This window comes from Syngnathoides biaculeatus, chromosome 7, assembly GCF_019802595.1.
Source record: "Syngnathoides biaculeatus isolate LvHL_M chromosome 7, ASM1980259v1, whole genome shotgun sequence".
Lineage (NCBI taxonomy): Eukaryota > Metazoa > Chordata > Actinopteri > Syngnathiformes > Syngnathidae > Syngnathoides > Syngnathoides biaculeatus.
In genome coordinates, this window is record NC_084646.1 from 4,367,218 (window position 1) to 4,393,964 (window position 26,747).

A 26,747-nucleotide genomic window follows, 5' to 3' on the forward strand; every position below is an offset into this window, starting at 1 on the left:
TAAAACACATAAAACAGTGGTTCTCAAACTGGGGTCCATGAGTCTTAGCCTGGAGGGGGGGGGGGTCCAAAATAATTTTACATTAAGTTAAGCGGTAACATTAAAAAAATATATACCTCAGAATGGTTGTGAAACTGAGGTCCCTGGACCACTAGGGGTATACGAGCCTTAGCTTGGGGGGATTGCAAAATAATTTTACAATAAGTTAAGCGGTAACATTAAAATATATATATACCTCCTAATAGGTTTGATTTATCAATAAAAGACATTATATATATATATATATATATATATATTATATATATATATATATACCTCCTAAGGGGTCTGATGTATCAAAAACAGTTCTTTTTCTTAGATAGCATCTTTTTCAGAATAAAGGCTGTAATATTATTAGAATGAAGTTGTATTTTTTTTATTCACTTGTCAAAATAACTCTTTCCTCTTTGACTTTAACATCATAATAATATTTGGGCTATATGCTTTAAAAATAGGACTTTATTCTCACGAAATTACAATTTTTTTTCTGGCCAAAGATGCATTTTTCCTTGAGAACATTACAACTTTTTGGGATTGAATAAATATTTTATTTATATTTGCATAATTTTTTCTCATCAAAATATGAATATATCATAAAATAGTATGACAACTGTACTTATATACAAACATTCTGCGAAATACACTTTTTTTTTTTGTTGTTTATTTAGGGCTTTACATTCATTTGTGTTTAAAGTTTGAGAACCCCTGGCATAAAAGACAATACATTTGATTTTTGTTTTTGTGATATTCCTCACATAATTCCATTTTAATTTACAATAAAAACATTCAATACATACAGGAATGTCATTCTGCTCAGTGGTAGCCTGACCCATTCACATTTTCTCAATGCAAATATCACAATGCCACAAAGTTTTATGTTAAAATGTCCAGGTGCAACATCAAGGAAAAAAAAACAACCTCATAATACATACTAGAAAATAAAATACAAGTTGTTATTATATTATTATATTAAGACACATGAGAAACATTCAAAAACATAATTAACACCAAACCTCCCACTTAACGTGAATAAAAAAAAGCTGTTGTAACGTTAAACACCATCTTGGGTTTCAAGGTTTTCAACCATCATGTTGCTGGGGCCCGGCCCGTGAAGTCATCCAATCATCTCTCCTCTCACTATTGACGTACGGTGTTTGTTCAGATACATAATTACACTTTGACACTGGTGCTAAACACAACGATTCAAGCCCCTTTACTGGGGGGTTCCAATGAAGCGTGGCTGATAAAAGTGAGCAGCAGGTCAAGGGTCACAATGTAGTGCTTGTCGTTTCCCCGCTAAAGATGCAACAGGCGGACAAACACGCGGTCTCCTTACCGCTACGAGTCAATGGTCTTTTTGTTCAAGCTCAAGTGCTGCTGGATTCTGTCCCGCAGGCGGTGGAGCGAATGGGGGCAAAAGTAAAGGATAGCGAGTGATGGGTGGGGTGTGTGTGGGGGGGGGGGGGGCTGCCTTTTTAAAAGACACACAGTCATCTGTCCTCTAACAACAGGACAATTTGAGCAAAAGGTGCCATTTATAGTATATAAAGCTGCACTCTGGATTCAGTAACTAAAGATGACAAAAATGATCATGACAATTGTGCAGCGGTCCCTCGGTTTTCGAACGTCTCTGTTTTCGTACAAATCGGTTTTCGAACGAAAAATTTCGAGATTATTTTTGCTTTGGTTTTTGAACGAAAATGGGTATTCAAACGCCCCGACGATTTGTTATCGTGAATTCAAACACACCCCCGAAAAAAACGGAAAAGACGTAACGCGCGCGACGCGACCAGTTGACCCACACACTCCTCTGCACGCGGACGTGTCCCGGTAGTGACTTTATTTCTCCCAATTGAGCAAAATTAACCTTAGATCATGGCTCCAAAGAAGGCAAGTGGAACTGCTGGTGCTGAAAAAAGGAAAGTGGTGCGTAAAACTGTCGAAGTCAAGAAGGATTTGAGAGACGAAAACGAATCTCGTGTGCGTGTTTCTGAGCTATCAAAGGAGTACGGCGTGGCGAAATCGACGATCAGCACCATAATGAAACACGAGGATGCCCTCAAAGTGAGTGATATTACTAAAGGAGCAACCGTGTTGACCAAGCAGAGGCCACAGATCTTGGTGGAAGTTGAAAGGTTGCTTCTTATTTTTGTCTGATGAGGCTGAAGGCAGGAAGGATGTCTCAAGTGCCGATATAAAAGATATCTGCGGCAAATGGAATGACATCCAATATTTTGTCGAACTCCATCACCCTCACAAAGCAGAATGTTGCAGAGCACTGCAAAATTTCAACGCCGTTGTTATGAGCCACTTCAGAAAGGTGCTCAAAAGACGGCAGAAAGTCGACGTTAGATTCGTCCTTTGTTAAAAAGACGCGAGTCACCCCCACCAAAGACATTTGAAACAGCTGTTTTGCATTGCTTTTTTCTTTTGTTCCATTAACCCTACCTCTAGTTGCAAGTTAAATTTTTTGTACGTTATGTACTTTCTGTGCAAAAAAAAAAAAATTGTCAGTTTTTTCCCCCCTCATTATTGCTTATTTAAAGTTATTTTGCATTTTTTGTTAATAAAAAAATAAAGGTTTACAAGGCTGGGGGCCGAGTCGCTACAGATACGGTAATGCACTCCCATCCGAGCATACTCTACTACGAAAGCATACATTTTAAGCAAAAAATAAATATATTTCTTAAATGATTTGATTGTATAAAGTATTTTAACTATACATGTATTTCTACTATGCAGTTTAATACCAGGAAAAGCTAAAAAAAATGCTTCAAAAAAACATTTTTTAGGCTTAGAACACATTATTTCATTTTCCATTGAGTGTAATGGGAAAATGCGCTTCGGATTTCGAACGTTTCACTTTTCAACGGGCTTTCTGGAACAGATTGTGGTCGAGAACCGAGGCACCACAATATTGTAAGAGAAAAGTTGGCTAAATGCTGACTTAGCTGTCAGCACATACGCATCAATTTTTTAATTTTTTTTTTTAACTCAGAGCAGGAATTTTATGGATGGACACTAAACGGAAACAAATTGATGCCGAACTGGTAGCTTGAGTCATAAACTACAGATGCATCGAGATGAATTTGAAAATGATAGAAAAGTTCATTCAAGTAGTTCAATTCAAATGTGAAACTCATAGAGATTCATTAAACACTTTCCAAAATGTTTTTCAGAAGGACAATTATGACCTACATTTGCAAAAAAAAAAAAAACTTTTTGATTATTTATGTAATATTCTGATTTATTGACTGTGCATTTGGAGTTTTTGTTAACTGTAAGATATGGTTTCAATATGTGCAGTAGCAGCATTATGCGGACACACACACACACACACACTACCACATCGACCCTGAACAGAAGAACTTTTTTTCCGCCGAAAAAAAGCTTTGCTTGAGTGCACGTTATCTGAGGGACGTGCCCAGACATGCCTCGGCTTCCGACCTATTGAGGAAGTGAGCGCCATCCAGCGATCGCGTCGCAGGCTTGAGGATCGCCATCAGTGCCACTTTGGCACGCCATCGGCGGCAGTTGCTATTTCGGGAGAAACAAAGAAGCAAAGGAAAATTTAAAAATAACCCCCTCCCCATTCCCTCTTCTCCCTGAAGCCTGAAGAAGATTCCAAAAATGTGACGGGGCCGGCGAAAGCCACGTGGTACGTGGAGGGAGAATGCCGATGCAGGATCTCAGCTCTCATGTGCGCTCCTTGCTCATTATGGGCTCGAGGGCACATGGACTCCATTTTCTCTCGCACCTTTGGCTTTGTGCAGGGCGGCCTGAATGCGGAATTGAGTCCGCGATTCCATGGAGTAGTTTTTGTAATTTTGCCTGCACATAAACAATGTTTAGTTAGCGATCCCACTGAGAAAAATCTTATGTACCGTATCCTCGCCTGTGTGGAGTTTGCATGTTCTCCCCATGCCTGTATGGGTTTTCTCAAGGCACTCCGGTTTCCTCCCACATCCGAAATACATGCAACATTAATTGGACACTCTAAATTGCCCCAAGGTGTGATTGTGAGTGCGGCTGTCTGTCTCGATCTGCCCTGCGATTGGCTGGCAACCAGTTCAGGGTGTACCCCGCCTCCTGCCCATTGACAGCTGGGATAGGCTCCAGCACTCCCTGCCACCCTTCTGAGAATAAGCGGCAAAGAAAATGAATGAATGAATACCACCCCACCAAAATAAATGAATACCACTCCAGCATACAGTTAGCAAGCTAACAATAGCTACACCCCAAAAATACATCTTAGCCGGATGCCTCAATTTACCGAACAGCTCGGTGCCATTTTTCTACGCTCCCAAAAAATTAGGAAATTGACCGAATATTCTTACGTGAGTTCATCACGTGCCATGCAGAACCCTGAAACATATATTGTCTAAAAACGAGGACGCCCTCCATGTATTTCCCATTTGCGCTGACTCACTGAGATGCATTCGAGTTCCCTGTGACTTACTTTGCTGCTTCCAGTAGTTTTACAGCTTCATTGTTCCGGCCTTGTTCCAAACACAACAAGCTGTGCTCCAGCATTGCATTGGGAACTAGATAGTGGTCGTACTTGATCTGGGTCTCGCTGCAGAAGAAATCGGTGTGATCATTTTTGATACAGAAAAACACATTCAGAGAAAGCATCTATATAGTCTATTACGTGCCGTTCCAAATGCTCGATTACATGGGACACCATTTATGCCCAGCGCTGATTTCTCAGATTTATCCTCATCTGATGCAGAAATAGCAATATCGGTTGATCGGGAAGACAGAGAAATACTTCCATACAGATTTTTGTGTCCGGGGAGGCCGTTAGCCGAGGCTCGGCGTCCGGGGAGGCTGTTAGCCGAGCTTTGGCAGCGGAGGCCTTTAGCCGATGTTTGGCAGCGGCGCCGGCCGTTAGCCCCAGAGGCCGAAGCTAGGCTAAAGGCCTCCGCCACCACCAAAGCTTGGCTAATGGCCTCCGCCGAAGCTCGGCGAAAGGCCCGCCGCCGGAGCTCGCTCGTCAGACTTCACATCATTCCAGTCCGAAGAACCATCCGCGGCTGCTGGCCCGGAGCTCCGGGGGCCTTTGTTTACGCACGTATGTCCCGCGCGTCGGCCTCAGAGTAATCAGACTCCGCGTCATTCCTCCTGAAGAAGAACCATCCGAATATTCAACATTTACAGCCACAGGTTCAAATCTGTATGGAAGTATTCCTCCGTCTTCCCGATCAACCGACACTGCTATTTCTTCATAAGATGAGGATGAGTACGAGAAATCGACACCGGGCATAATGGTGTCCAATGTAATCGAGCATTTGGAACGGCACGTAACACGTCACATCCACGCACGTAGGTCATGTGACTCGCGGAAATGGCAGCGCCCCTGAAAATTCGTCATTGTCAATAAAAATCTTCTCAAAACACTATAAAATAAGAGAGGATTTAACATCACTCGAGAGAGTAGATATTACATGACCTATTGGATACATTGTTCATGTAAAGCACTGGATTTCCCCTTGACTGACAGATACGTTTGTCTGTGACACGCTTACTTGCAGAGGACAAGAGTAAAGTAGTGTTCGGCCTCATCGTGATGCCCCAAGTGCTTGAGACACAATCCCTTCAGCAAGCTCAGTAGACACTGATCATCAAAGGAGAACTCGGACCCTGGCAGAGGACGAAACGGATTGCAAAACTGAGAATGAACTTCCTAATTTATTGCATGTTGATTTTTTTCTTCATACTTTCCATGCTTTCAAGTTTGGCCTGCGCCTCGTCCAGTGTCTTCAGCATGTTTTCAGTCAGCTCTTTGTGCTTGCCGATGATCGTGTAGCCATTCCAAATGTACATCATCTCCTGGACAGGAAGTGCAACGGATCAGCCAAACGTCTGTCACCACCTCCAACAAATCTCCAACAGCAAAGGTACGTACTTACGTATGATTTGGACCGTACATTACATTGCCCTTAATTTTATTTACTGTGAATACAAAAAAAAAAGTCTTCACACCCCTGTTCAATCACCAGGTTTTTGTGATTTTAAAAGTACAGCGGTGCCCCGGTTCTTGACCACAATCTGTTCCAGAAGGCGGCTCGAGAACCGATTTGTTCGAAAACCGAATCAACCGCCGCGCGCGTTATGTTATTTCCGGGTTTTTTTCAGGGGTTCGTTCGAATTGACAGGAACAAAGCGCGACGTGGGTGGGTCAGCTGGTTGGTCCGCGGGCGTTCTGTTATTACCGGGTTTTGTTAGGGGCGTTCGAGTACCGTTTTTCGTTCGAAAACCGATTTGTTCAAAAACGAGACGTTCCAAAACCGAGGTACCACTGCACATTAAATGAAATCATTTTTTCCACATTAACCTGACCTAAAAACTGTGCCACACAATTCAAAAGAGAGAAGTAGAACTAACTGAAATACAGTGGTTGCATAAGTGCGCACACCTCTCGGACAACAGTGAGTGTGACTGTGTTCAGACTTAATGAATCACATTCAAACTCAACTTAAAAGAGTCAGCAATGGAAAATGGAAAAATTGACATTACAGCAGAGAGCACTGACCAGTGGTGGGACAGGAAGAGGAATCGGGTTTTCTGTGAGGTAGCGACGAGCTTTCCTGATGGCGAACTTCTCAGTGGGTAAAGACTTCCCAGCAATTTTCTGCTTCAGCCCCTGCACCTGCCTGCAACGCACATCATAATTATTCATATATATCCAGCATAGCATTTAAAACATCGGCAATTTTAGATTTTAATTTAGATCATATACAGAGGTTTCACTCCAGGTTCACCTCTACAAATCACAGGTGTTACCTCGATGAAGGCATTACGATGGCATGGCTTTATCGCAACCAAAGTTGATGATCTCCATTTCACTACGTATGAGAGGAATATAAAAACTCTTTGAAGACCTGAACAGAGTGTGCGCTGTCTCCCCGAAGGTTAGACAATCATCCTCTGTCAGCATGCTGAGGTAGGCTGCTTTCATATACGTGTAGGTGGCCTGAGGGAGGAAAAGAGTGGTGACTGCGGCTGCACTCTCACACAGCCCTCTTTTATAGAATGAAAAAGTCAACAAAAAGAAGAATTTTCACGTCTAGGGGGATTGCTTTATCTGCAATGGTGGCATTATATATATATATATATTTTTTTTTTTTTTTGGTCTCAATAAAAGAATATAGAACCATGACGTACTTTTTTTTCCTGACAGAGTTACATGACTTGCCAAAAATATTATCTATCGATTCACTTTGTACAGTATGGCCATTGTCCTCATTAAGACTGAGTTTTGGGCAAGATAAACAGTCGCCAGCCAGTTTGAAGGGCAAATACAGACAAACCACCGTTCACGGCCACATTCACGCCTCAGGGCAATTTTTAGTCTTCAGTTGAACTGACATACATGTTGTTGGTATGCGAGAGGAAGCAAGAACACCTGAAGAAGTGTGGGGAGCTCAGAAAAACTCCAAGGAAGGCCAGAGCTGAGATTTCAAACCTGATCCCCCAAAATGATCCCCCGCGCTGCCCAATTGCTATTTTAACAATAAAAGGATAAAATAAGTGTATTTTGGAGGCCTTTATGCAAGAGTGTTGGTCTGCAAACACCTCCCTCACGTGATCAAAAAGTCAAAATGTTATGTGTTTGATGTTTTCCAGCTAATTTGCATGCCGGCCCACCTTGGACCAGGAATTCTCCTTGCTCAGCAGGTCGGCGTAGAAGTAGGCCATTTTCCAGTGGCGCTGATACGTGAAGCACCACATAAGCTCCCAGTAGCACATGTGATGGAACTGTTTCCATTCCTGCTGCGCCTCGCAGCACTCCTCAAAACGCTCGATAGCCTGACAGAGAAAGACACACATCACTGTGTTTCGTTTGCGTTCAGGGTTCAATTTGAACGTTGATACTGTCCCTGCTTATGATTGTGTCTTTGTGTGCATGTACTTCATTTTAACAGTCCAAAAAGCACTCTGAAAAGATCTATTTTTCTTTGCCGCTTATCCTCACGAGGGTAGCGGGGAGAGCTGGAGCCTTTCCTCACTGTCAAAGGGCAGGAGCCAGGTTACACCCTGAACTGGTTGCCAGACAATCGCAGGGCACAGAGAGACAAACAGCCGCACTCACAATCACATCTTGGGGCAATTTAGAGTGTCCAATTAATCTTGCATGTTTTTGGGATGTGGGAGGAAATCAAAGTGCCTGGAAGAAACCCACGCGGGGAAAACATGCAAACTCCACACAGCCGGGGCCGGGATCGAACCCAGATACTCAGAACTGTGAGGCCAACGCTCTACAGCTGCTCCACCGTGCCGCAGGAAGAGGAATGCGTAATCATTCATAAACTTGTTTATTATTGTCACATGCAAAATGGTCTGACTGCTCAAAACAATATGAAAAGTATAATTCAAGTCAGAACTATGCGAATTCTTTTTTTTTTTTCACTTCACTTACAGCATCCAGATTGCCTTTGATTTCCTCGATTCGACCAGCAAAGAACAAGAAGATGGATCCCTGTGACAGAAACAGCCCACATTTCTTAGCCACGTGACGCACAAAAACAACACAAGTGAGTGAAAAAGCCCACGCGGCTTGCACACTTTTGGGTATTTCTTGAGATAAGGCTGCAACAGTTTTTCTGCGTCTTCTACATCTCCTTCTCCGGTACCTGCAGATCACATAACGCGTGCAAAGCCAAAAAAAAAAAAAAAAAAATTAGTCAATGATTTACCGCCAAGTGCATCCAGGTGTGTGTGTTTACTTACCGAGAATAAAGCTCATAAAGGTGTGATAACAGAGCAGCAGCATGTTACATAAAAACGCCCTGAATGTGCTTTCTGCACAGCCCTCCTGAAGCTGCTGGAGGCCAAACTCCTGCATACAATTAGACGCAATGTGTAAAATATTATTTTTCAATTGTTTTGTAAATACAATGATGAGCAGCGTCTGTGGATTTTATTCAACAACACTCAGGGACACTTTACAAACAATCGTTAAAAGTATAAAATAAAGGTCAAATAAAATGAAGAATAAATAATGATGCAGATGATGTGGTTCTGTTGGCTTCCGAGTTCGCAGCCGAGTGTGAAACGGCTGGGGTGAGAATCAGCAACTCCAAATCCGAGACTACGGTTCTCAGTCGGAAAAGGGTGGTGTGCCCTCTCCGGGTCAAGGATGAGATCCTGCCCCAAGTGGAGGAGTTCAAGTATCTTGGGGTCTTGTTCACAAGTGAGGGAAGAATGGACCGGGAGATCGACAGACGGATCAGTGGAGCGTCTGCAGCGATGCGGACTTTGTATCGGTCCGTTGTGGTGAAGAGAGACCGAAGTCGAAAGGCGAAGCTCTCAATTTACCAGTCGATCTACGTTCCTACCCTCACCTATGGGCATGAGCTGTGGTTCGTGACAGAAAGAACAAGATCCCGGATAAAAACGGCCAAAATGAGTTTCCTCCGTAGGGTGTCCAGGCTCTTCCTTCGAGATAGGGTGAGAAGCTCGGTCATCCGAGAGGGGATCAGCGTCGAGCTGCTGCTCCTCCACATCGAGAGGAGCTGGATGAGGTGGCTGGGGAATCCGATCCGGATGCCTCCTGGACCCCTCCCTGGTGAGGTGTTCCGGGCATGTCCCACCGAAAAGAGACCCCGAGGACGACCCAGGACACACTGGAGAGACTATGTCTCTCGGCTGGCTTGGGAACGCCTCGGGATCCCTCCGAAAGAGCTGGAAGAAGTGGCTGGGGAAAGGGAAGTCTGGGTATCCCTGCTGAAGCTACTTCCCCCGTGACCCGACAGCGAAAAGCGGTAGCTAATGGATGGATGGAAGAATAAATAATGGTTCAGTAAAATATGCCAGGCTAAAAATATGGGCTTCAAGACCGCAATTTCAAAGTGTGAAGGGACTCAATATATCGTATACTACTGTTGGGCATTTTAATAAAAATCACTTGTGGTGAACATTAACCATCCATGCATTTCCTTCCACTTATCCGAGGTCGGGTTGCTTGGGCGGTAGTTTCAGCAGGGAAGCACAGACTTCCCTCTCCCCAGCTCTTTTAGGGGAGTCCCGAGGTGTTCCCAGGCCAAGCAGGAAACAGTCTCTCCGGAGTGTCCTGGGACTGCTCCTGGTGGGACATGGCAGGAACACCTCACCAGGGAGGCGTCCGGTTGGCATCCTAATCAAGTGCCCGGGCCACCTGATCGGGCTCCTTTCAATGAGGAGGAGCAGTGCCTCTACTCTTATTTTCAACCCAAGTGCTTTCCACTTGGCTGTGAACTGCTCCAGTGAGATCACAGCTTAATGAAGCCAATAAAACCACAAACTGGTACCACCCCCCTTCAATTTCCCAAATCATTTCCAATTTAAAAACAAAAAGAATTGCAAAATCACTACCCTGAAACTGGGGCTTGGCTCTGACTAATTTGAGGTTTAACTTGTTTGGATACCTTCAAAACTCACTGCAGACATTGGTGTATCTTGAACTCTGCGCCCATGCCAAGGGAACTCACCTTATTGCCCGAGAAACCCACAAACTCCAGCAGCTTAAGCATCCGTGTCGGCAACATGGAGATCATCTACAGGAGGAAGACCGGCGGAGAAAGGCAAGCGGTCACATTGTTGCTGTGTCAGCAGGTTTATGCTGACAGGTTCAGCATCAGAGTGTGCATGTCTACTGAGTGTTTGAAATCACCAGTGAATTATTTATGTGCGGTTACATTTGACTGTTACCAGATTAAAGGCGCCGACTCCCAATTTGACTCCGCCCTCAAAATGACCATGATTGCCACCGTGAGTGTACGCAGTGGACTCGAGCACTCGGTGGAGCTCTCTGTGGTTCAAGGTGAAACAGCAGAAATTTGTCAAGAAAATGACATTTTGACGGTGTGATGAGAAAGGTCAGACACTCACTTGTATGTTTGGTAGCTATTTCTCACTTTGATTCCTCCTTTGATGAAACTGATCATGTTTTCGTCCTGCAGAGAAGCAGTCAAATGGTGACACAATAAAATCATCAGACTTCACGCCGATTTGATCTGTGATATCAGTATCGCCAATCATGAGCATTTTACGAAGATCGGTTGATCGCCTTTATTGTCATAATTCGCCAAGCCTATCAATGACGTCATTGATCGGCTCTCCAAAAGACACCCAGTCCGCATCTCCAGCTTGCCCAGTATGTTTGTACGCAAAAGCAAGTTTATTTTTAGCCTTCTTGCATCTTTTGGTGTAGAACTGTAAATATCTGACGGCGTATATATGTTGGCTCAGCAGGCCTCACATTTCTGAGGTCCCTGGTTCAATTCCGGACCTGCCTGTGTGGAGATGCCTGCGTGGGGTTTCTCCAGGCACTCCGGTTTCCTCCCACATCACTAAAACATGCAACATTAATTGGACACTCCAAATTGCCCCTAGTAGGTGTGATTGTGAGTGTGACTGTTTGTCTTGATGTGCCCTGCGATTCGCTGGTAACCAGGTCAGGGGGTACCCCGCCTCCTGCCCGTTGAAAGCTGGGATAGGCTCCAGCACTCCCAGCGACACTCGTGAGGATAAGCGCCAAAGAAAATGGATGGATGTGGGCAGACAAGACGTCTGAGACGGGCACTTTTCTGACCTGAAGGAAGGTGAGCGCTGCCCTCTGGAGGAGGCACTCGGCATAACAGACTTCAGCATGGATCTCATCTGCGGTGAAATTGTCATTCGTGTTAAGGTGAGTCAGCACGACCTTCTCATCCACGCACAAAAACACACGAAGTATTTCTCACACAGACACACACTTTGCTCACGCTCTCTTTCTCTGACACACCCTCTCACACGCGTACTCTCAGACACACAATCGCTCTCACACTCACACCCACCTTCTGTAAAGCCCTTGGAGAAGCTCGACTTCTTCCGGTGCCTGATGAGGAGAGCAAGCACAATCAGTTTCTGCAAATGGACTTCTGTGCTGATCTGTTTTCTGTTAAATTGTAAAGTATAACGCTAGTCTGCCCACCCTGCCCACATGTATCTTTTACACGCTGATTTATGAAAATGTTGAGTTTCTGAGCTGGCATAGGGTGACCACAAAGTCACCATTTTTACTGCATTTGGTGGACTTCAGAGAAGTACTGATGACGCACCCAAAGCCAAAATGCTAACCACAGCTGGATATTAGCATCAACATGGGGGTGAGTTTCGTTTTGGTGGGTACAGTATTTACAGTAAATTCACTGCGTGTGGCTCATACACACACATACCTGTGACACCCAAGACGAGGCACGGGTACAACTACAAACCCAAGTATAATTGAGTTGTGTTTAAGCTTTAGATACAGCACATTTTAATTTCATTGTTTAGAACTGTGTTTTTAAACAAGTATCTGAAATACAATCTATATTTAACTATAATGTGCAAAATCTTTTTAAAAGTTGCTTTATTTAAACATTGTTAATGTTCAAACTGCATACTGTTTGATTTTTGATGAACATTTAGACCTACTGTGCTTCAGTAGGTTAATATTTTCATGATGCGGATACTTGGAGATACTATAAGTATTTTTAAGGAAGTACCTTGTGTAACAAGTTTTAGAACCACTCCAGTACAAGTGTAATTTGTTGAAGATAAACGGGATCGCTTTCACCTCGCAGAAGAAGCAGACCAGGTAACGATTAGCTTAGCTTCATCTAGCGTACAGCAAAACTGAATGTCATGTCACTCAAGCCACATGAAGGGGTTCATTAAAAAAAGGGGCAACATACATGTAAATCTCGAGTTAAATAAAACACAAACTGAACAAATTACAGGTACCCTAAAGACACGTGATCAATGCTACGTTAATCCTTATCATTCATGGACATTAACGATTAATATCCTTATTACAGCAAAAGTTCCAACATTTGATGGCGCAATGTATGCTGGGTACCCTCAGCTTCACTATTCCGTTGTATGCAAAATACAGTAACATTCTGAGTGACCGAAATCCCATGATGCAGTGGAAATGGAGACCTTTTATTAAGATACCAAATCATTTAGAATTGTGAAAAGTATTTTCAATACATTTGCCAATGCCAAAGCACAGTAACTATATTTTTTTACTGTTGACTATAGCACAGCAGTTTTGATGTAAGATAAAAAAATCTCACCGCTGGCAAATAGCCTGGGCCTCCTTCATGGTGTTTCCTGCCTCCAAGATGTGTTGGGGTTCAAAGGTCATCATGGCTTGCATTTCTAAGAAGGTGGCGTAGGTGAGGGCATGATACATGCTGACTTTGATTCTGTGAAAGTAAAAAGACAGTTAATCACCAGGCAAGGGGATGTGCCGTGTTTGAGAACACACTTGTAAACAACGGATATGGTTGGAGGGAGCAGCAAAAGATTAAGTGAATATTAAAGTCTTTATTGTGATGTGTGGGCCCATGAACGAAATTCATGCCACACCTTCCCAATATGCACCCTTGTGCATCTATTTCTACCCGTGGCTGCTGGCCTGTCACGTCATACCCGGGAAATCAAAACTTTGCTGAAGGGGCGGTTGACGTCATTGAAGTTGGACTTGTTGTTCCAGTTATAAACCATTACCGAATGATGATCACGGAGAAAAGAATTTAGTCAGACAAAAAAAGGCACAAAAAGGCAACCTCGGGACGATGTTAACTTACACTCTGTACATAGAAAATGATCGACTGTATAAACAAACACACCTATTGCGTGACGGAGATTTGGGCAGTGGCGTTGCTTCTCACCTCCCAAAAAAATACTTGTACAAACATGTTTTTTCATAGCTACATCAGGCATCCTCAATTCTAAGGATCGAGTTTGAGAAAATGCTTCCGAGCCTGGTATTCTATTTCAGTTCCATATTGTCATAAGATACAAACGGTCAAATAAAAGTAAAGATCTCCAATTATAAAATTCAGTTATGCCGCAATATCATATTTATTGTTTCATACTTAACTGGAAAGACCAATTTAAGTTAAAGTCTGCATTTAAAAGTTCCCTTGAATAATACAAAAATATTTTAACAGCACTACTTTTAACATCTACATGCCTTTCCTCATTTATTCATGACTGCATCTCATGATGGACGGCACGGTGGGGAAGCAGAAAAGCGTTGGGCTCACAGTTCTGAGAACCCGGGTTCAATCCCAGCCCTCCCTGTGTGGAGTTTGCATGTTCTCCCCGTGCCTGCGAGGGTTTCCTCCCACATCCCAAAAAACATGCAACATTAATTGTACACTGTAAATTGCCCCTAGGTGTGATTGTGAGTGTGGGTGCTTGTCTCTATGTGCTCTGCGATTGGCCGGCAACCAGTTCAGGGTGTACCCCACCTCCTGCTCCTGCGTTGACAGCTGGGATAGGCTCCAGCACTTCCCGTGACCCTTGTGAGAATAAGCGGCTAAGAAAATGGATGGATGGATGGATCTCTGATGGATTGAAAACGAGAGGAAATTTATTTTCTTTAATGCTGAAATGGGCAGCACGTGGCTCTGCTGGAAAGCGTTGGCCTCACAGTTCTGAGGTCCCGGGTTCGATCCCAGGACCGCCTGTGTGGAGTTTGCATGTTCTTCCGGGTACTCCAGTTTCCTCCCACATCCCAAAAACGTGGAACATTAATTGGAGACTCTAAATTGTCCCTAGGTATGATTGTGAGTGCGTCGGTTTTCTGTCTCTATGTGCCCTCCGATTGGCTGGCAACCAGTTCAGGGTGTACCCTGCCTCCTGCCAGTTGACAGCCGGGATAGGCTTCAGCACTCCCGCGACCCTTGTGAGGATAAGTGGCTAAGAAAATTGATGGATGGATGTCATGCTTATAATCAGTTTACCCTAAACTTTCTTCCAACCTCACAATCACCCACTCGCAAAGCTTTAAAAGGTTAAAATAAGACTAGTGTAAATCCTCTAAAAGTTGATTAAATTACTGGTGTTCATTTGAGGAAATATGTGATAGAGATTACCGAGCTCCACCTGCTTGTCGAATGCGTTGCCTGACAAAAGAAGCACTAGTGTGACAGTCATAAAAGGCAGAAGAACAGAGTAAGAGGCAGAGAAGAAAGCTTTTAGGAGGGAACTGTAAGGCGAGTTGCAGAGCTGGAAAGAAAGGGAGAGAATTCCAAACATTTCACAGCAGCAGTCCAAATTTTTGTCAAGTCTGAGCAAAGGTTTACAGAGATCCTGAGATTGGGTCCACATCATTATGGTAAACCCCAGATGGACTGAACAAGTTGTATTTACAGTGAAGAAAATAAGTATTTGAACACACTGCTATATTGGAAGTTCAGCCACTTAGAAATCATGGAGGGGTCTGAAATTTTCATTGTAGGTGGATGTCCACTGTGAAAGAGATAATCTAAAAAGAAAAAAGAAAAGAAAATCCAATCTTATCTGCAAATAAGTATTTGAACACCTGTCTATCAGCTAGAATTCTGACCCTCAAAGACCTGTTAGTCCCCCTTAAAAGGTCCACCTGCACTCCATGTATTATCCTGAATCAGATGCACCCGTGTGAGGTCATTAGCTGCATAAAAACACCTGTTCACACCATATAATAAGTAAGACTCAAACTTGTAACATGGCCAAGACCAAACAGCTGTCCCGCAACTTAGTGAAAAAAGGTCCAGTGTTGGAGCAATCGTTAGAAAATGGAAGAAGCTAAACATGACGGTCAATCTTAATCGGAGTGGAGCCCCATGCAAGATATCACCTCGTGGGGTCTCAATTATCCTTAAAAATGTGAGGAATCAGCCCAGGACGACACAGCAGGACTTGGCCAATGACCCACAAAGAGCTGGGACCAGCGTTTCCAAGGTGACTGTTGGTAATACACTAAGACGTCACTGTTTGGCACAAAAGGTTCCCCTGCTTAAACCAGCACATGTCAAGGCCCATCTTAAGTTGGCTAATGACCATTTGGATGATACAGAGGAGTCATGGGAGAAAGTATTGTGGTCAGTCATAATTCCACTAACCGTGTTTGGAGGAAGACGAATGATGAGTTCCATCCCAAGAACACCATCCCTACTGTGAAGCATGGGGGTGGTAGCATCATGCTTTGAGGGTATTTTTCTGCACATGGGACAGGACGACTCCACTGTATTAAGGAGAGGATGACAGTGGCCATGTATTGTGAGATTTTGGGGAACAACCTCTTTCCCTCAGTCAGAGCACTAAAGATGGGTCGTGGCTGGCTCTTTCAACATGACAATGACCCGAGGCACACACCCAGGAAAAACAAGGAGTAGCTCTGTAAGAAGTGTATCAAGGTTCTGGCGTGGCCTAGCCAGTCTTCAGACCTAAACTAATCGAACATTTTTGGAGGGAGCCGAAACTCCCTGTTTCTCAGTGACAGCCCAGAAACATGTCTGATCCAGATAAGATCTGTGTGGAGGAGAGGGCCAAAATCCCTCCTGCAGGTGTTCAAATACTTTTTTGGCAGCTTACTTTTTTTTTTTATCCCACAAACCATTAAAAAAAAAATCATATTTTGTGATTTCTGTATTTTTCTTTTTAGATGATCTCTCCTCACAGTGGAAGTGCACCTACAATGAAAATTTCAGACCCCTCCATGATTTCTAAGTGGGAGAACTTGCAATATAGCAGGGTGTTCAAATACTTATTCTCTTCACTGTAGCGCTGGACATCCTACTCACAATATAGGTGTGCAGTTATGATTTTTTTTATGCCAAATAATGACACTCTGTACAGTTAAAAAGGAGTACTTCAATTCTAAAATGAAGTCTCTGCAAACCATAAAAAAAAACACACTAACAACGATGATGGCTCTGTAAGCTTGTTTTATGGTGGGAGTTTGCATACATCTAAAATGCAAGTCGATTACATTGATTTTCTTTACTGGCTGTCCTGATTGGGGTCACAAGCAGGTTCCTTCAGATGCTTTTTCTCTCCATCTGAGTGCTTCAATTACTGTGACTGATGTAATGCAAAAGGTGTTGATGTCATCACTCAGAATTTAATGTTAGTAGATAATCGGGCTCCTTTGAGAGTTCAGCATTACATACTTAATAATGTGTTGTTACTAATGCCATTGTGCATTAAGAAGACAGAATAATTAATTTAATACAGAATTAGCCTTAAAAGAGACACAAGATGAGACCATGTAATCAACTCTGATTTGAGGACTATGGTTCATTACATCACTCTAGAACATTTCAACTCGACACACACAATTAATTCTGTAAAGATGTCAGTTCACTAATGGCAAAAAAGGATTTCTATCCACAAACCGAAGCAGTAAAATGTGGGCTGGTGTGAATGGATGCGAAGGATAAAGCGGATCGATAAATTGGAACAAATTGGATTTCAGCAAGTGTCGCGGAATGGGCTGTGTTCAATTTTAAAGATTCAACTGGATTCACAGCAGGATCTTTGAGAAGCTGAGTGGTAGCCATGGCACCCTTGAGCAAAGCATAGAGTCATAACCTTCATAGGGTGGTAGTTCTTGTGTCTTATTGTGACATCTGCTCCAAGAGGAGATCTTGGGTGTTTTTTTCTGACCATCGTGTGAGTTGCATGGACAATTAATTGAATTTCCCCAGGGACGAATAAAGGATGCCTTCTTCTTCGGCAAAAAAAAAAAAAAAAAAAAAAAAAAAAAACACATGCTACAGAGCGTGTGGCTTATGTAGCTGATCACGTGGGCCGAAAAACTGCTGTTGGAGTTAAACTCTGCCTGCAGTCTGCGCTCCCTACCTGGGTCTTAGGCGGGCCTGCGCCTCCTCAAAGTCATTTTGGAGGAACAGATCCAGGGCGGCCATGCAGTCCTCGAGAGCCAGCGACAGGTCCGAGCTTGAGCACCTGGAGGAAAGAAAGCAAACACAGGAAGTGGCGGTTCGCCGAGCTTTCCCAGTCATGACTAAAGTAAACATGCATGCTCCAACCAAGATAGTTTAGTCTAGCGTCCATCCCAAAGTCGACTTTACATTAAAATGGAAGTAAGAAGTCACCAGTGATGAGAATGACCAATTTGGAAAAACGCTGAAAATGTCTGCTTTCTTTTGGGGTCGCGGGGTGGGGGTTGGGAGGGAGTGGGTTGTTGGGGTTCAAAGGTGTGGTCCGGCCATCTTTGGGCACAAATTTTTTTTTATAAAACACACTGTTAAATGGTTACCTCTGGTAACTTCTAACAGTGTAAATATAGGGCAATCATAATATTTTGAAAACTTAAAATAATAGTCCAAACAACCAAAATTATTTTGACAAACGTCAGACATAAAAACGTAGACAGTCAAATTTATATCAAAAAGGCTACTGCACTTACAAGTTACAACTTACTTCACAAATAAGCACACTAGTAATTTTTTATATATATATAGATATATATATATGAGAGAGAGAGATCCTGCAATACAAAAGTGAGCGGTAAAATGCGTGATCTACAGGGCCAGTGCCACAGATAGGCCTAATCATATTAACAGTTGTCAATTATATAATATTTGAGAAATTTACGTCCAACTTACCTCTGTGTTTCCTGGTTTGGATATTTTCCTTGATATTTTTTGCTCCTATCAGAACACAGAGTGCACAGCACTTTGCCGGGAACCTTCACTTTTTGTATGTGTTCGGTTAAACATGTTGATACCGTTTCCGTTCCTATCTGCACGGTTACACTTTTTTTCAAGCCATGCCCGTGTGAAAGAGGTTTTTTTTACCCCGTGATTTTTATCAATTTCCCTGGCATGATCATCATCTTTTCACTCCAAGATTTTCGCCATACTGGCAAACGTGCAGAGCGCTCGATAACATATGCGTACGTATGTCTATAAGTGATAACTATGCCGTAGTAAACAGAATGCTTCTATATGAAATATTAACATCAGACTGACAATACCGACAAAATGCTGCAGGAAATCGGAATGTTGTCATTATAAACACCAAATTTAATGCAAACAGATAGCAATGGCGTTTTCCGCTATCACAGCTCGGACTAATTTCACGACGAGCGTTGTCGATAGATGCTGCCGGCCGGTCTTGATCACAGCCTCGCCCCGCGTCAAGCCGTACCCCCCGCCCCCCAAAAATTTTGTCAACGGATTTACACGTTTCACAAAAATGGCATTTTCAGCTGAAAAAATTTTGAATTCCGCGAATCCGTGGAAAATTCTCATCCCTGAGTTACCGGAAAACTCAGTATCCGCATGAGAATGCTTGTCAACGCCACAGACAAGATAAGGCACAAATTCAAGGTCAGTGGGCCAAAGCATGTCATTCTTTTGGGGGCCTTAACTTTTTTTGGAAACAAGCCCTAAAAATGCTATTAACCCATTCATGGGCAGAGTGGCAATTTTTTGCCTTATTGAGATAAAAGTCTCCCAACAGGCAACAATCAAGGAAATAACACTTATTTTTTGTTTATTTTTTTTTGTTTATATGATAACTTTACCAATTTATAATCTCGTCCCAAAAATGGGACCCTGCCGGCGAGAGGGTTTTTTTTTAGTAGATCGTCCCAAAAACCAGAATCAGAATCAGATTAAAACACTTAAATATTTTGATATACTGAAGGATATAATGCGTGAAAATCATGATGTCCCAAAAATGGGACGCTGCCCACGAATGGGTTAATTTAAAAGCAGGGGTAATTATATTTTATGGTGGGGTAGCGATTAGAGTTCCCACCCAGGACACATCAGCTAAGGCACGAAAAGTGTAACTACTTCGAACTCTAGCTGTATGTCTAGCCTGTAAACAAACACAGTGCAGCACAGATTCTGACGAGCACACAATATGGCTACCAATATATTTAAAAAAAAATTAAAAAAAAACAACCTTTTCTGGGTTTTTCAAATGGCACCAAAGCAATAGTAAATGCCATTTCAAATCATTTTAATAGCACATGATTTCACCATTGCAACCAGGCCGCTACGGGCAACCATAACAACGTTGTGGCCCGTGATAAAAACAACTTTCAAAATATGCGTGTGAATAAGGACAAACACGATTTATGAAAGTGAAGAAACTCGTTAATCATCACGTCACCGCGTGCACATGACCCTCACATGAGGAGCGTATGGCGGAAGCCAGTTCAAGCTCTCATCCTCCATCCTGCCGCTGACACTGGATTCAATCACAGCGCTCAAGATGACCTCAAATAGGACTTTTATTAATCCGTTTCCTCACGGAGTGTGAAAGCATCGTCAACATGAAACAAAATGGGCCAGAGGACACTCAAGCGGGTCTTGTCTGTTTTCATCAAGCTGATTTATGATGACTTGGTGGTTGCATTTGATCATTGCACTTTCGCTTCGATAAGATTCACTTGTTTATCATTCAGCTATGTGTTCATTCAGCTTTGTGTGCTCTTTTCAGAGCGCCGCATCGATCACGTACGCTCGGAAGCGAGAAAACATTCAACCGGGGTCAACCCTTTCACTCCAGAGTTGACACATCAGACCACTGGGGAAAAAAAAAATAAAAACGCACTGTCACCACAAACAACTCATTTGTGTAATAGCGATGAGTAATATACAGCATTCACTTTACATTCCTACCTATTAAAAGATACAGAGAAACTCTCACACATGCACACACAAGCCCAGGAGAGCACCCGCCGGTGCAGAACTGGATAATGACGTGCGGGTGACCGCTGTGGTCAACATATGACCAGTAGGGGGAAAAAACACAATAAATGAGGGTTCCTATGTGCTGCTGACAATGTCCTCATCCACAGGGTAGGAGGGATCCTTAATTGTTTGATGAGGATGGTAATCATAGGAGTCATGTGCTCACGTCGACGCATTCTAGAGGCAAGTGTTGGTTGGACAATGCCTGTATACGAAAGGCTACGCTGGAAGAAAAAGTTGAAGGGGAATTCCACTGGCTGTGTATGGAAGTATTCCTCCTTCTTCCCGATCAACCGATACTGCTATTTCTTCATCAAATGAGGATAAATCCGAGAAATCGGCGCTTAGCATAAATGGCGCCCCATCTAATCGAGCCTTTGTAACCCCACGTAACATCTCACATCCTCCCACGTAGGTCATGTGATTCGCGAAAATGGCGGTGCCCCTGGAAATTCGGAATTGTCGATAAAAATCTTCTCATAACACTATTAAATAAGAGAGGATTTAAAATCACATTGTCAAAATAGAGTACATATTACATGACTTATTGGATACATTGTTCTTGCAACCCAGTGGAATTCCCCTTTAAATTCCGAGATAACGTACAAAGGGATGAAATCATAACTTAACAGGGATAAATGAGTAGTAGTGGTATAATTACAGGACAAACTTTTAATGTAAGGAGAATAAGTTCTGCTATTACAAGAATAAAGTTACATTTGGAGAAAAAGTTGCAATATTACTGGGGTAATGTGGTCATTTCAGTAAATATTGAATATACAGTATATCAAAATGACTCATAAAAATTTTTAATATCTGGCACCTCATCAAGCTCACAGCAATGCAGGTTTATGCACTAAAGAAGTAGTCCTACCTCTAAAATGAAAGTGGCTTTTTGTATTGAAAAGTTACAATATTCTAATTTGTAATATTTGCACCTGTTTTTTGTGTTTACAAACATATTCACCCAATCAACATGATACAATTTATCATTTTAATTTTTTTGAATAAAAATTGAAGCCATAAATTGTATAATGTTGATTATATGGATTCATATCCCTGTTCTTTGAGATATGTGACAAAATCATAGCTCAAAATGGCTGCCTATTTATAGGATGGGTTTATTGTTTGGTCACACATAGGTGTCTTTTTGTAATGTTGCACATATCTTCTTAATGTGTCTTTTATCTAAATTAGTTATTTATCATATATATATATATATATTTTTTTAATGCAGCTTCCTTTAGTATTCTATCAGCGCAAGTCCATAATAAATATATCAACAATAATTCTAAGAGTCTATAATTTCATTCTTGCAGGGTTTGTATTATCATTTGTAGTGGAGCCCTAACAATCCTTTTGTGCTCATTGCTGGCCTCATCAAAATAAAGAAATACTATTTGGAAGTAAGACGTGGGAGCAACAATCAATGAAATACTTTTTGACCCTCCAAATTGCCACATGAGCTGCTGTCAAATCATTTATTATCCTTATTTGCTGTGAGGTAAGGAGGCAAACACTCAATAAAGCAGTTGAAACAAGGAGTTTCCTGCATGTCCTGCTAAAGCGGATGCAAAGCGTAATCACGGAGATTTGATTGGCCAGGCAAACATCAAGAGGTCAGAAGTCAGATACGGGAGAGAGAATCGGTGCACTTTGACAGTGCACAAGTCAGCTGAGTAAACAGAAGAACGGGAGAATACGGCCCGATGTGATTACACCACATTTGGGTACCAGTGATGGGGAAAAGGGGAAAAGTATGGACCGGAAATAGAACTTACTGCTTACTCCTCGAGCGGAAAAAGTACCGGTATGTAGCAGTCAAACTAACTCAAGTATTTAGTTAAGAGACGCTGATTTACTAACTGGGCCGGCAAACAATATGTCAATTGAGGATTAAGCAGGTCCAATATCAACATGTGGAAGAAGACATCATCCTCTTACTGCATTGTGAGAAAGTCCAACAATGACAACGCATACAGCAGACATAAATCTGATGTGTCATTGCAAGCCATCACATCTGCTATTCTTGCAATATTTCCTGATTATCAATAAAGCAAGTCCGCTTAAATACATAAAAAAAAACACTTGGGAGGTACAACAACGATTCACGTTGACACCTGTGCGTGACATCGCTACACTCGGCATGTCGACAGCATCCCGTTATCGACCTTGCGTCGCTGCTCTCGCTATTACCGGATTTGGGCGTGCTGCTCTGCGACACGAAGCGCCTTTGAAAAACAATCCCAGCAAGTTTGTCCACATGCCTGAGCTCCACCACGCGCGTTAAACCCCGTTGGTAGCGGGAAAGGAACAGGCGGGCCGTCCCGCCGAGCCGTAGAAGGGACGTTTCTTACCCGTTTGACAGCGGCCGTTCTCCTGACATTTTTCACGTGTGCGAGGAAAGTAACGTGGATGAGGAAGGGGACGCTGTGTCTTTCTCCAAGGGAAGCGGCAGCCGGGCAGCTGACCAGAGAGGCGGCACGAGGAAGAGGAGGAGAAGGAGGAGGAGGTGGAGGAAGGTGGGGGGCGGTGAAGGATGGGAGGAGGAAGTACTCAGTAGCCGATAATAAGATTGGGATGACTAGCACACATCGCACAAGGGGACACAAATGCTGTCTGTGCCTTCGGTCAAACGCACTCATGCACGCTACAGAAGGGCCAAAGCTGAATTATTAAAAATCAAACCTTTGCTTTTAGAATGTGATTTTTCATACAGCTCATGCTACGCGCTGCAGTCTCGCTACGATTAGCTGAGGCCAAATTCAGGGCTGGGCCTCATGAAATTAGGCAATTCGAGAGTTGGACGTCCTTTTGAAACACTTTAAAAGGGCATTTACAGGTAAGACTTGTTGCTACTTGTTATACAGAATGTGGAAAAAAAGCAGTTTTAGAGTCCCAACATTCAGTGCAGGATATCTTCAATTTGGTGTTCATAAAAAAATTACAACACATCCATCCATTATCTACAGGGCTTCCCCTCGATGGACCTTTCCGACCAGTCAATCACTCGTACAATAATAGCCAACCTGATAGATCAGTGAGGCAGATGTGCATAACTTCACTGCTGCCAAGTTACAATACAGTAAAAACATTTTTTCGTGGTTCGTTGGGGAACCAGCGATTTGTTCAAAACTGGCACCCCCCCCCCACCCCCCCAATTTTAAAGTAATGTTTTTACATTTTCAACTGGCATGAACATACATCCAGTAAAGCCTCGGTTTTTGGACGTCCCCGTTTTCGAACGAAAATTTCGAGATTTTTTTTTTGCTTCTGTTTTCAGACGAAAATCGGTACTCAAACACCCGGAAATAACATTTTGCGCGCGGCCAGATCAGTGGACCCACGACGCGCTTTGTTGTGAATTCCCACGCGGCTGAAAAAAACGGCAAATAACATAATGCTCCCAGCGCAAGCAGCTGACCCACCCACGACGCGTTTTGTTATTGTCAATTCGAACGCCACCCGAAAAAAAAAACCCAAAAATGACACAACGCGCGTGGCGCAATCAGCGCACTTTTGTTATTCTGTATAACGCAGCCTCTGTACACAGACGTGTCCTGGTAGTGACTGCTTTTGTCCCAAGTGCTGACATGAAAGCCATCTGTGCCGAGTGGAACAAAATCCATAATTTCGTTGAACGTCATCATCCCGATAAATCTGAATGTAGCAGAGCGCTCCAAAATTTTAATGATGTTGTGATGACCCACTTCTGAAATGTTCTTAAAAGACGGCAGTAACAAATGACATTGTATATGTTTTTTGTTATAATGGGGCAAGCCACCGCACCCGAAGACATATGCTACGTACGGTTGTTGAAGCATTTCTGCATTTTTGTTGTTTGTTAACTCGAGTTACAAATGTTTTTGTTACTTTTTGTAAAAAAATAACAAAAAAACCTTCCCCCCCTCATTATTGTTTGTTTAAAGTTATTCTACACTTTTTTTAATAAAAAAAAAAGTTTACAAGGCTGGGGGCCAAGTCGCTACAGATACAGCAATGCACTCCCAGCCTTGCGTACTCTACTACTAAAGCATACATTTTATGCAAAAAATATATATATTTTTTAAATAATTTCATTATATAAAGTATTTAAACTATTCATGTATTTCTACTGTGCAGTTTATTATCTTTAAAAAGCCAAATTTTTTAGGTTTGGATCGCATTATTCCTTTTTCCATTCATTGTAATGGGAAACACTGATTTGGTTTTTGAACAATTCACTTTTCGAAGCATTTTCTGGAACGGATTGTGGTCGACAACCGAAGCATAACTGTACTACCATAATGAGGAAAAGAGCTATAGAAAACAGAAGAATGAAGTTACAGAAATTTGGATGGGTTTCATAATTTCAATCAATTTTTAGGTCACATTATTCAGGGTAAAATCAAGTACAAAGGAGGAGACTAGTAACGATAGTACTGTAGTACTTGTGAGGGTCTACAACACTGCACAGGTTTCACGGCTTTGCAAAAACACGACCAAACAAAACCATTGCCACGTCATAATTTACATTATTGACACAACAGACTGGAGCTACAGCAATGCCGCACACCTTCTGCTGACGTCGGTTTGTCACAAGTCATTGTAATTCCCAGGCGTGTCGTCAAAGTGCCGCCATGGCGACAGAGTGACGCCCACTCTCAGGTCTTACCCGTTAGACGGATTCGCTTGTTCCGGGGCATCTTTGTCGTTGTCTAACTGCAACCTAAAGAAACAAACAACAATAGAGCAAGAAGATTATCTCATGGGATGCGATCCATCCGAGCGGAGCGCAATTGTTCGAGGAACACGATCGTGGGACACGTTTAGCCGGTGGAGTCTCACATTTCTGATGAGATAAAGGCCTGTGAGCTTCACAAAAGTCTTCTTGAATAAAGTCACATTAAGGAGTTACTGGATTCGGGATGAGACATTTTTTTTTTTTAATGGGAGTGTCGTAAATGTGTTTGTGAAGTCACAAAAAAATATTAGCACAGATGCTAACACTAGCGCAGCATAAACTGAGCAGGTTCACCAATATCAGGAACTGCAAGTCACGAGTATCCATTAATCCGTCCATTTTCTTCGCCGCTCATCCTCACGAGGGTCGCGGAGAGTGCTGGAGCCTATCCCAGCTGTCAACGGGCAGGAGGTGGGGAGCACCCTGAACCTGTTGCCAGGCAATCGCAGGGTACATTCAGACAAACAGCCGCATTCACAATCACACCTAGGGGCAATTTAGAGTGTCCAATTATTGATACATGTTTTTGGAATGTGGGTGGAAACCGGAGTGCCCGAAGGAAACAAACGCAGGCACGAGGAGAACATGCAAACTCCACACAGGCGGGTTCCTGATAGAACCCAGGACCTCAGAACTGGGAGGCCAATAATGTTTTACCAGCTGCACCACCGTGCCGCCTCATCATAACTAAATAAAGTAAATTGAAAAACGCATCGTACCTTCTGAAAGCACATTTAATACCGGTAAGTAGTTTTATCTGCATTTTAAATATGGTATCATAGGTAGAATTTCCCATATTTGAGTTTTAAAAACATTGACTCCATTGCAAGAGAATTTTTATGTGAGATAAAGAACTTTGGTTTGGTCCGCCATTGGTACTAGTGCAACATGAAGCGATTTGGCTGCTCCATAAATATCTGAAACCACTAAAAAATTTGTCATCTTTGTAATGACAGACAGGAATATGGCAGTGGACCTCATGATCCTTTGAAATCTGGAGCTTTTAGCTAAAAACATCACAAATTGTTGCTTTAGCATCCAGTATTGAAAGGGTCAAACGTGGAGTGTAAACGTACTGGAATGAGCTAAATATTGTGAAATGCACTGACTTGAAGTCACCGATGATCGGATCCAATGCCGGAGTGTTCACGACTGACAGCCTACAACAAAACACATAAACGGCAACTACGTTACTACACAGTTCCGCGGCACTTGCTTTTTCTGCAGCTAAGACGTCAAAAGCCCCGGGGGGCACTCGACGGAAGGTATCTGCTCGGGGAGTCCGGGCCATCGGGGTCATCTTGTCCCTTCGAGACATCCCTGTGAAGAGGTGAAAGGTCAACCTCATTTGACGGCGCCCGAGAGACGATCGCGACAGTCCAACGAATGTGACGATGGCCCACGTTGACAAATTTAAGGCACTTAAAACGATGAATCAAATCGAGTTCGGCTGGGTCCTTTTTATA

The 26,747-nt window shown here is 42.8% G+C and overlaps 1 protein-coding gene across 5 annotated transcripts in view; it reads right to left on the minus strand.

The window, feature by feature from the left end:
* Positions 1-676: 676 nt before the first annotated feature.
* The window catches only part of ttc39a (tetratricopeptide repeat domain 39A), a 30,297-nt gene continuing 4,226 nt past the window's right edge, over positions 677-26,747 (minus strand). The window contains exons 3-21 of one of the 5 annotated variants that reach the window (XM_061825772.1): positions 26,391-26,441; positions 25,213-25,266; positions 17,689-17,793; positions 13,125-13,256; positions 11,859-11,899; positions 11,615-11,682; positions 10,912-10,976; positions 10,732-10,831; positions 10,512-10,577; positions 8,773-8,881; positions 8,608-8,675; positions 8,462-8,521; positions 7,690-7,851; positions 6,924-7,015; positions 6,575-6,695; positions 5,760-5,871; positions 5,568-5,682; positions 4,499-4,615; positions 677-3,870 (exon numbers count right to left, since the gene is read on the minus strand). In XM_061825772.1, coding sequence (XP_061681756.1) covers positions 3,756-3,870; positions 4,499-4,615; positions 5,568-5,682; positions 5,760-5,871; positions 6,575-6,695; positions 6,924-7,015; positions 7,690-7,851; positions 8,462-8,521; positions 8,608-8,675; positions 8,773-8,881; positions 10,512-10,577; positions 10,732-10,831; positions 10,912-10,976; positions 11,615-11,682; positions 11,859-11,899; positions 13,125-13,256; positions 17,689-17,793; positions 25,213-25,266; positions 26,391-26,441 — 1,753 coding nt within the window. In that variant the 3' untranslated portion in view covers positions 677-3,755. Of the gene's footprint in view, positions 3,871-4,498; positions 4,616-5,567; positions 5,683-5,759; positions 5,872-5,951; positions 5,995-6,574; positions 6,696-6,923; positions 7,016-7,689; positions 7,852-8,461; positions 8,522-8,607; positions 8,676-8,772; positions 8,882-10,511; positions 10,578-10,731; positions 10,832-10,911; positions 10,977-11,614; positions 11,683-11,858; positions 11,900-13,124; positions 13,257-17,688; positions 17,794-22,915; positions 23,035-25,212; positions 25,267-26,390; positions 26,442-26,497; positions 26,602-26,747 lie in introns of those variants that run through there. The other 4 variants (XM_061825775.1, XM_061825773.1, XM_061825774.1 and 1 more) reach the window with 4 other exon arrangements.